Source organism: Raphanus sativus, unplaced genomic scaffold (assembly GCF_000801105.2).
Source record: "Raphanus sativus cultivar WK10039 unplaced genomic scaffold, ASM80110v3 Scaffold3793, whole genome shotgun sequence".
In the NCBI taxonomy this organism is placed as follows: Eukaryota; Viridiplantae; Streptophyta; class Magnoliopsida; order Brassicales; family Brassicaceae; genus Raphanus; species Raphanus sativus.
This window is the reverse complement of record NW_026619097.1, coordinates 1-9,746: the sequence shown is the minus strand read 5'-3', so window position 1 is coordinate 9,746 and position 9,746 is coordinate 1. Positions and strand designations below refer to the sequence as shown.

Sequence of the window (9,746 nt, the reverse complement as noted above, 5' to 3'; positions counted from 1 at the left end):
TACCAATTTTAGAAAGTTATTTAATCTTAAATGAAAAAATTATTTGATAATAATTTGTTTTCTAAAGTCCTAATAGAAATATTATGTTATAGTAATTTTCTTTTTCTAAAATCCTATAAAGATATAGAATATTTTTGTGATAATAATTTCTTTTTCTATATCTTTTTTAATTCTTAAAAAGAGATTTATTTCTATTTTTGACATGTATTGTAATCTTAAATTTTTAATTGACACATGTCACGATCATATTAATTAGCAATTTCGAAAAACAAAACTTTATAAAATAAGATGGATACATTTATCACTAAAAAATATATAAGTTAAAATGAATAGTCCATCATTTATGACTTGAAACTTGTCTTTATACTTTCAAGATTTTGTCTCTACACTGCAAATACAAAAACACAGAATGACAACTCAAAGATACAAAGCTGAGAAAGAAAACTCTCATAGGATTGATTTTCAATAGACACAAACATCATCTCTCTGCTTCTTACTTGATGTACTATACTGTACATGTCCAATCAATCAAATTATCGCCACAACGGAACAACATTCGTGATGTGTCTTCATCCTCATCTCATGTAATAAGACACTTTGTCAATTCAGAAACTATTCAGGAGAGAAGAGAGTTGCTAAACCTTGATCAACTGTTATTTGAAGCTTGCCATAAGACATCAACGCCTTTTCATCACATTTATATGATCTTCTTCCCCTTGCTAATACCTCTCCGTCTGAATCTATGATTCCTTCCTTGTCTTCTTCGTCTATCCGTGAACCTGGCTCCAGTACGAATGCCTTTACCTTTACCACAGTTAAATCACCTCATCAACATTTTTTTTTTTGTTAAGAAACATCAAATGAAAGATTAAAACTATATGAACGTCGTGGGTTCTGAATCGAATGACACACCTTTAGGTACGATACATATGGGGATTGAACATGTGTCCCATCACTCAACTTTGTCATAAGCGATAACAAGGCAAGCTTTGGGCAATCTTTCATCACAATCAAATCCAAGAAGCCATCAGAGAACTGTTCATCAGACCATATACGTAAGAGGAAGGGTTAACAGGTTTTATTTTGACAATAAACAACCCTATGAAGGCTTCTTGCTTTCAAAATTGTGTAACTGACCTTTGCGTTGGGAGCAGCCAAAGTGTTCTCAGCACCCCAGGGAACATTATGAAGCCATACCGAAACAAAAGGGCCTTTCATTTCTCTCCATTCCAGATCTTCAAGATTAGTATCAGGTCCTTGGTATCCTAGTACTGTCTTATCACTAACAGATGACTCCTTGTCAACGTTGTAACTGGCTGGTTTCCCATTGCTTTCAAACCCAGGAGCTGGCACAAATAGAATTCGTCCATTGTACTGTCTCAAACATATTATCCTCTGGAGACCCTGCAAATACAAGCCGTAGAAGAGACAACACAATGTCCCATTAGTTAAAAAGATAATTTTATTTTTTACTTTTAGGACCTTCAATACAAATGATTGTCAAAAAGATCCAACAAAACGTACATAGACATCAAAGCGAGCACTGCCCATCCATCTGAACTTTTCTGACTCGATGTCTATATCAGCCACTAATCCTGAAAATAAAAATTGACATTACCTCAATACAATCAGACGTATAATTCACCAAGCTCAGGCACTAGTTTCATATGCAAATACATTTCTGTAGTCAGTTGCATACCCCAAGCTAGCATCAAGACGCTGAAGAATTTGGTAGTCCCTTGTGAGATAGTTGCCACATCTAGAGAACGTCTATGACCTACCAATACAAAATATATTTTTTAATGAGCTGATTCATACGGAACAAGAAAACATTTGAATGGCACGGAGAGAGACCTCGTATAATGGAAACAGTAGCACTTGCTGCACTACAAGACAGCCCAACCGGGTCCAGCAATGATTTTATCATGCCATTACCACTTCCTACCATCATGAAATTATAGCACACATGAAGTAATCACAAAGTATATAATTTTGCTACAAGATTCACGCACAAGATATCAATAAACAGCAATTGATTCAATCTTACTGTAGAATAATAACTTTTTACATCTAAAACTTTCACATGGAACACACAAGAGACAAGAATGACAAAAAGCAGAACGAACCTGCAGGGACCATTCCAATAGGCAACTTCAAGGCAGTTCTCCAGTCTGCTCTTTCGAGCAGTCCATTCACAACCTACTAAATTAGGAACCAATTGTAAGGAATCAGCAACTATATAATCAAAACAAGAGATTGCTTCTTCTAACAGATACTTCCAAAAAGTAATACGCTTTTCCCAATAAAGATCGTTAAACACACGGATTCTTTAAACTCCTCTAGTTCGAATCATGTAAAGAGACAGACACGCATCATCACAACTTCCATATTGTAAGTTATTGGTGAAAATGACACTTCCACAACAGAAAAGCTTCCTACTTTACCTCAACAAGGACACCGTCGCCGCTAACGCAAACAATACCGTCGTATTTTGACAAATCAATGGACCTAACCATCTCCTTTGCATGCAACTGATACTTAGTTTCTGTAAAAACACCACCAATCAGATTATTACTTCCATGGAGAAGAGTTCAGAACCAAAAAAAAAAGAAATCAATAAACCTTGAACATCAAGTTGAACATGAGCATCATCAAACAACGGCTTCACTTCCTCCAAAAATATCTTCCTCGCCGTCTTCTTCCCACCAAACGGGTTCACAAACACAAGCAGCCTCTTAGGCCGACCTACACAAACAAAAAAAAAAGCATTCACTAACTCAGCTTCCAAAACGATGTCGTTCACGATTCCAATTAGCTTTTTTTTTCGATTTGATTCAAACAACTAACCGACGAGAGAGTCGAGGCGTTGACGAAGCTTATCGCACCACAGCTTTCTAGATTCGTCGTAGAGAGGCTCGAACACGAAATCCTTCCTCGCGTAATCTCCACCGCTTCCTCCGCAGCAGATTGATCCTCTTCTCTCAACCAACGTCTTCAATTTGACCTTGTTCCCTTCCACGGCGAAGCTCAGGATCTCTTTCTCCGTTGTCGATTTCCTAAGACCGGATTCCGTCCATTGTAGCTCTCCGTCGGCGGTTAAAGTCAACGGCGTGATGACGCCGTTGATTAGAACTCGGTCTGAGATCAACGGCGGAGAGGGAAGGCGATCGTTCTCCGGGTGAAGAGTATCCATAGTGATGATGATGATGAGAGATCAGAGAAGAAGAGTTTCGTCGTTGGTGAGAGAGAGAGGAGAGAGTAATAAGAGACTTTTCCGATCAGGTAGGGGAGTGGAAACCACGCGCTCAACTTGGCGACTTTGTGAGTTGACGTGGCGTAAATCCTTTTATAATTACGACGTGTCAGTTTCTCGTTGGACGGAGACTAAATGCAAACCTGTAAGAAGATGATAACCTCGAAACGATAGCGTTTCAAAAATGAAAACAACATGTAAAGGGAAGGGCTCTACTCTTCTCTACTACTAATTTCCCAACTTAAATCTACAGAAACTACCATGGATCATGGTTGAAGTTAGTAGATATGTAACGACCTTCAAATCAATTTACTAGCTAATCATCAAAAATATGACTAATAATGAGAAGAAAAAAAAACACAAAACAACTATTGAAAGGACGACTAATACAAAGTACAAACGTGTAAACAAGTCGTAATAAACCAAACCTTGCCGTGTTTACTAATTTAAGAGAGGATTCACTCTCTTGGGTCTCTTCTATAAACTTAAAATCAAGGGATATAATCTACATATATAAACAATCAAAAGCCAGTCATTGGAGGAGGGTTTACTTCTTCATCTTCTTCCAATATGTACACTAGACTAGAGCACGTCTTCTTTCAGCAAAAAACGAAAGCGACTCCTCTTGAAGCTGTAAATAATATTAAGAAGCACAAGTTTCCGTGGATTTGAAAAGCATTTATCCTATGTTGGTTAACGTTTTCTAGTAACGTTCTCTGTTTGCTACTAAATCCTAGTACTACTAGTCTTAGAGAAAGTACTTAGGCAGACTCTTGTCCTTTAAAATTGAATGATTATATAGACTTGGAAACATAAGACGGAATATGAATGAGAACAGTGGAAACTTACCTCTTACCTGCTAGAGGAGCAACGGTAGAATGTGGACCTTTGCGAACCTTCTCATTCTCCATTTCCAGGTAAACAATGGAGCTCTGCATGAAAAAAATAAAACATTTGTTAGGATTTTTAGTGAATAAGATCGTTTCAAGATGGATAAAGTTCCTAGATAACCTCACTTGGAGCGGTTGATTTTGACAGAATGCTGATGAGAATGGTTGGATCAAATTTTAGCTTTGGAGATAGAAAAGAAAGAAAAAAAAACACAAAAACGTTTTCCTATAAACGAAGAGACATGGGAATGGTATTTGAAGAGCCCACCTTGAAGCTAAAATTGTTAAAGCAAATAAATCATTTTTTATGTCTAGTCACTGAAAGAAAGCCATAAAGAGTATGTTCAGACGGACTTCAAGTTCCATCCGTTTCTATGATATGCTTGTTTATGGTCATTTATTAGTCATGTATGCCGAAAACATACACATGGAAGCACACACACGCATATATGAATTTGGTTTTTGGGTTATCATAGAAACCCGCTTGGATTTGCTTTTGTGAGATCACATTGGACCACCTTACTGAATCAGCTTATGGATGGGTGATCACATTGGACCACCCTACATAGCGTACATTCTCTAAACACTCTTTGCATGGATGAAACGGCGGTCTAAAGGTAGACTCAAGGGAGCAGACTTCATCATGGACCACCATGAGATTCGATGTTCTCTTTACATAACACTTAGATACTATGACTGCAGCTTAGTGAGACACGACACACGAGCAGCAGTAAGTAAGGCTACATAAATGTTCCAAGTAACTAAAAGTCTTATCTTCTTTTTTTATTTGGGTCAACAACAAAGTCTTGGCTTCTATTTTATTGAATCGAAATGTATATGAAACGGACCATATAGATTGTATTGACTATTGAGCAACAGAGAACACAAACCAGATGTAAGAGTATAGTACTATCCGTTGTTAAGTTTGTAACCGTTAACCATTCATTGACATCACACTGTACAATTAGCCATTGGTGATTTCTTGTAGAGTCAAAGACCACCTTGAATATTAATCATTAGATTACCATTCTTTCTGAGATACTTGTTCACATCTCATTACTCTTCATTATAAATGTCCATACTAATTGTGGTTTGCCTTTGCATATTAGTGGTTAAATGTGTGCATTCTATAAAAGATTCGATTTCCATACTGGACCGATATATTCAAAACACATCTCATATATATAATTTTCTTTTTCACAGTTGAATTGATATAACTAATAGTCTACTTGGCCGGATTTGTCAATCATCTGGTCGTCTAAATGGCCTAGTGGGACCGTATGGAGAGACAACAAAGGCTGTGTGGTGAACCAGCTTGTCAACAAATCCAATTTAACGTTACCTTGGACAAAATGAGATTAGGCTAATAATCAGACTTGACATAGCATAGAATTTTGATTACAAGACTAAAATGATTCTATATGGTTGTGCTGAATTAATGAGTGGGCCTTATGGAACAGATCTACACTATGAGTGGACATCACACGTTTTGCTGACTAAATGGTCGATGTTTGGTAAATAAACTCATTAGCAAAATAATAAAAAGAAAATCACCTAAATTTAATTTCACACAACTTTGAACTTTCACTAGACATAAATTGAATTTGGTTTCACCCAAGTTTTGGTAGATTTATCTTTACTTTATTACAAAAAAGCCCTCCAAGATTTTTAAATAAAATGGCATTTCAATATTAAATAACACATGCTTAATTAAATGTGGCCAAGTGATGCAGATGTACATATTTGTACAGTCTCTCAACATGTTACGTAAGTGATAGAGAGAGAGACACACAAGAGTCTCTCTTGCATTAAAGTGATCTTCACACACTAAAGTCCACTAATCAATGTCTTAACTGTATTTCAATTTAATGCATATATCTATTTATAATCATATCCATCTCCCTCTTTCAACTAACCCACTGAACCAAAAACAAAAATGTTTACAACAAAACCGATCCTTGTAGCTTCCCTTCTCCTCATCATCTTCGTCTCTGCAACTCACTCAGCTCGTCAGAAGAGCGGTAACAATGGTTTAGGATTCGCCGGTGTGCCCGGATCCGGATATGCCGGGATACCCGGGTTTGGAAACGGGTTTCCCGGTACCGGAGTCGGCGGTGGATACGGCGGAGGCTACGGTGGTCCGAGCGGCGGGTACGGGAAAGGAGGTGTAGTGAGGCCGACGGTGACTTGCAAAGAGAAAGGACCTTGTAACGGCAAGAAGCTGAGGTGTCCTGCAAGGTGTTTCAGCTCTTTTAGCCGCTCCGGGAAAGGATACGGCGGTGGAGGAGGAGGTGGTGGATGCACCATGGATTGTAAGAAGAAGTGTGTCGCTTATTGCTAATAAAAAAAAAAAATTAAAGTCATATCTTTATAATATATAGTCATTACAATGATATGTTATTGTAGTTGATGATCATGAAGTTTCTTTTGTCTTGATTTGATTTTAGTAGTTTTTATATGCATTATATATGGTTGTGAACTTTTGTGATTGAATAAATGAGAAAACCTTACAGTTTTTCTCAATTTGTGTGTTGGTTGTATGTGAGGTTATGAGTTTTTTTTTTGTAATGTAATCTTTATTATCATATGATTTTGATTGGATGCATGAGCATCATATGGCTTTTTTCTAATACATGAAATTTATCTGATATTTTATTTTGTTCAGATAGTTTTGAGTTTTTTTTTTTTGTTAAGGTTTGATCATGATCCTTGTCTGAACGGAGACAGGGATTTTAACATCATGAACACCATCAATCCATGTCAAGCTTCCAAAAAAGTAACCAGTGTTGACTTTATGACTCGTTTTAGCTTTCACCGTAAAAGAGAGCACCTTCTTATCTGCAGAGCTAAACACGAGTGTGGTCGGGTTGACGTCGAGAGTTATTATACCGAGAGGAGACTCGATCACAGCTTTGTAGACTGATTTGATGGGTCCAACATTGGTTACAGTTCTTGTGAGTGTGACTTCTTCCTCAAGGTTTGGGATTGTGATTGAAGGCAAGTTGATATCAAGGATTGATGGCTTAGGAGTTGGACACTTAGTCTTTTTACCGAGGACACGAGAGATTGAGGAGTCGTTGTAACCTTTGGAACACATGTAGTTGATGTAATCTTCGATCCCCATATCGTAGATAAGTCCAGGGTATGCGGCTCTTCCAGGGTTTACAAGTCCTCCTCCATAGTCAAATGGATCAGCGAGCTTCTTGTTTGATCCTTCAGCAAAAATGGGTTCTCCAGATGGACTTGTCCTCCAAGCTTCAAAATGAGACTGGTTAGTCAGTTTTGTTTGTGTAGTTAAAGAATTAAATAGGCGAAGAACTAAGCAAGAACCTGTTGTGACCAAAGCTGATCTAAATGCAGCAGGAGACCAATCAGGGTGTAGAGACTTTAGGAGAGCTATGATACCAGAAACAACCGGAGTCGACATGGATGTCCCTGAGGCGAGTCCAAATCCATTGTGTCCACTAGGATCAAGGGGACTTAATGCTGCGAGGATGCTCACACCAGGAGCTGCTATATCAGGCTACAGAATAAAACATGATCACTAACTTGTTTCAACTTTTGAAATAAACATAGACTAGAGACACAATGGCTTCATTTATAAACCTTAAGTATGGCTGGTGATACCGAGTTAGGCCCTCTAGATGAGAATGCAGCAACCTTTGTTGTCGCTGGCAGGCCAGTTAATGTCGTAGCTCCACTGATTCTCGCTGTGGGCGACCTGTGATTCAACGTGGTGGGTCATAAGAATATTTGACTTTATAAACATAGTTTATTTGCTTCAAGATAGAGGACCTGGTGGTACGTATGTATTGCAAAATGTCGGTTCCAAGCTCGTAATCAGTGTAAATGCAAGGAAAAGCATGGCATCGATCAACAATGTCATCAGGATGTTCGGCACATATGACTCCTGCTACACCTTTCTTTGCAACCTGATAGATAGTATCGAAATCGAAAACAAGAACTATTCTCCCCTTGACATCAACACTATCATCACTCTCTGAATCCCAGTAAGCTAAACCGGCTGAAATCTCCGGTCCAGTGAACAGAGACTCACCCTAATTATACACAAAAATAATCAAGCTGTAAAAAAATGGTCAAATTTTCAACTGTCTTTTGACTAATTTCAGTTTCTTGCGTTAGAAGATACTATAACATACGAAGAGAGTTTGTTTATTGCCAAGTGTGATCTTTGTAGGAAAAGACCGGTCAAGAGTGGTTGCAGCCACGGTCAAGAGCCAAGGAGCAGCATTAGCAACAGTCTGAGCCTTAGGACCTTCATTACTAGCCGAAGACACGACCGGAATCCCTTTAGATACTGCATGAAAGGCCCCGACAAAATCGAGCTTATCCACCTCGGTGTCCTCTGGAAGATCCCCGGAAATAGATACAGACAAAAACATCGACCCCATCGTGTATAGCATCATCATAAGCCTTCCACATGTCAGCAATTGAGCATTCCATCGGGTCCTGTTCCGTCTTTTTGCATTGCGTTCCAACATACCTTGTAAGAGGCTATGCGTGCCCGAGGAGCACCACCTCGGACCATACCTTAGCATAATCCACACATAGGTTAGGAAGTAAACAAACTAATGTCTTATAGAAACCCTAGCTTGACTCTTAAGTTAGCTCTGTGGTGAATACTATTCAAAAGCTGGTTTAGTGTTTAGGACTATACTCCATCTGTTTAATATTATAGGATGTTTTGGTTAAAGTAGAACAATTAAGAAATTTAATTAAATTTTTTTATAAATTAATTTTGTCAAAAAAATATTATAAATTAAATTGAATTACACAATCATTACACAAAAATTTTACAATATAGAAAGGAGGGAGTATATCAGTACCTCGGGCTAGACCATAGAAGCTCACGTTGGCGACGAATGAGCCAGCTGCTATTGTGGATGTATGTGTGCCGTGACCAAGTGCATCCCTGTTGGATTTGAATTCTCTGACTGTTATTGTTTTGAATGTTTCTCCCATCTCGGCCAGTAGTCCGTCTACGTAGTACTTAGCTCCTATTAGCTTGTTGTTGCAATGAGTTGTGGCGTTAAACTGTTCTCCTGATTCACATTTTCCTCTCCAACGCTCAGGTATAGGTCCAAGGCCTTGATCGTCGAATACCTTTGACTCTGGCCATATTCCTTTAATTATATATACATACATGATGTGAGACGAGGATATCTAGACGTATATATACATAGAGAGAGAGATAGAGATAGAGTGAGAGACCAGTATCCATAACTCCTATGATAGCTTCACTGCCCATGTTGGTGTCATGAAGAAGACCTTTTATAGAAGATGAAGAAGAAAAAGAAGTTGGAGTTGGAGAGAGGCCAAGGAGATCCCAAGTTCTTGTGGTTTGCAGTTTGTGAATCCGGTTTGGTATAACATGGATTACTTCTGGATGGTCTGTGCAAGATACAGTTAAAAAAACACAAAGATCTTTCAAATGCTCACTGTTATGAAGTATCTTTTAGTTTGAGTTCTGATGAGTACCTGAGATTTTATTTGCTTGTGTAGATGTAAGAAGTGCTGCAAAACCGGAGAATCCATGTCGATAGCTTGTAGATCATTGAGTTATGTGCGTCTTCTTTGCTAAA

General features: G+C 38.2%; 2 protein-coding genes and 1 pseudogene across 5 annotated transcripts; 1 reads left to right on the top strand and 2 right to left on the bottom strand.

Moving 5' to 3' along the window:
- Positions 1–297: 297 nt before the first annotated feature.
- On the bottom strand, positions 298–3,927 carry LOC130506928 (sphingosine kinase 1-like). Of its 4 annotated transcripts, XM_057001625.1 has the most exons (11): positions 3,805–3,927; positions 2,848–3,343; positions 2,623–2,745; positions 2,445–2,545; positions 2,127–2,199; positions 1,855–1,941; positions 1,700–1,777; positions 1,525–1,595; positions 1,138–1,404; positions 913–1,035; positions 298–804 (listed from the first exon to the last, which is right to left on the bottom strand). In XM_057001625.1, exons 2-11 carry the CDS (start codon positions 3,191–3,193, stop codon positions 613–615), a joined length of 1,461 nt encoding a protein of 486 aa, XP_056857605.1. In that variant the 5' UTR covers positions 3,194–3,343; positions 3,805–3,927; the 3' UTR covers positions 298–612. The 4 variants fall into 4 exon arrangements, with proteins under 4 accessions (XP_056857605.1, XP_056857604.1, XP_056857606.1 ...); XM_057001624.1 differs by lacking the exon at positions 3,805–3,927 and having other exon boundaries at positions 2,848–3,431; XM_057001626.1 differs by lacking the exon at positions 3,805–3,927 and having other exon boundaries at positions 2,623–2,746; positions 2,852–3,369.
- Positions 3,928–6,039: 2,112 nt separating this feature from the next.
- Positions 6,040–6,748, top strand: LOC130506930 (uncharacterized). The gene has a single exon (XM_057001628.1). The coding sequence runs from the start codon at positions 6,080–6,082 to the stop codon at positions 6,482–6,484; it is 405 nt and encodes a 134-aa protein (XP_056857608.1). The 5' UTR covers positions 6,040–6,079; the 3' UTR covers positions 6,485–6,748.
- Positions 6,708–9,740, bottom strand: LOC130506927 (subtilisin-like protease SBT3.13; annotated as a pseudogene).
- Positions 9,741–9,746: the final 6 nt, after the last annotated feature.

Bases quoted from the DNA above. Each gene is read 5' to 3' on its own strand.
- LOC130506928 (XM_057001625.1), bottom strand. From the start codon at position 3,193: ATGGATACTCTTCACCCGGAGAACGATCGCCTTCCCTCTCCGCCGTTG. The intron at 2,546-2,622 runs GTTTATTGATTT...GTGTTTTTACAG, and splicing joins TGTTCAACTTGATGTTCAAG to AAACTAAGTATCAGTTGCAT. The intron at 1,036-1,137 runs GTCAGTTACACA...TCTGATGAACAG, and splicing joins TGGCTGCTCCCAACGCAAAG to TTCTCTGATGGCTTCTTGGA.
- LOC130506930 (XM_057001628.1), top strand. From the start codon at position 6,080: ATGTTTACAACAAAACCGATCCTTGTAGCTTCCCTTCTCCTCATCATC.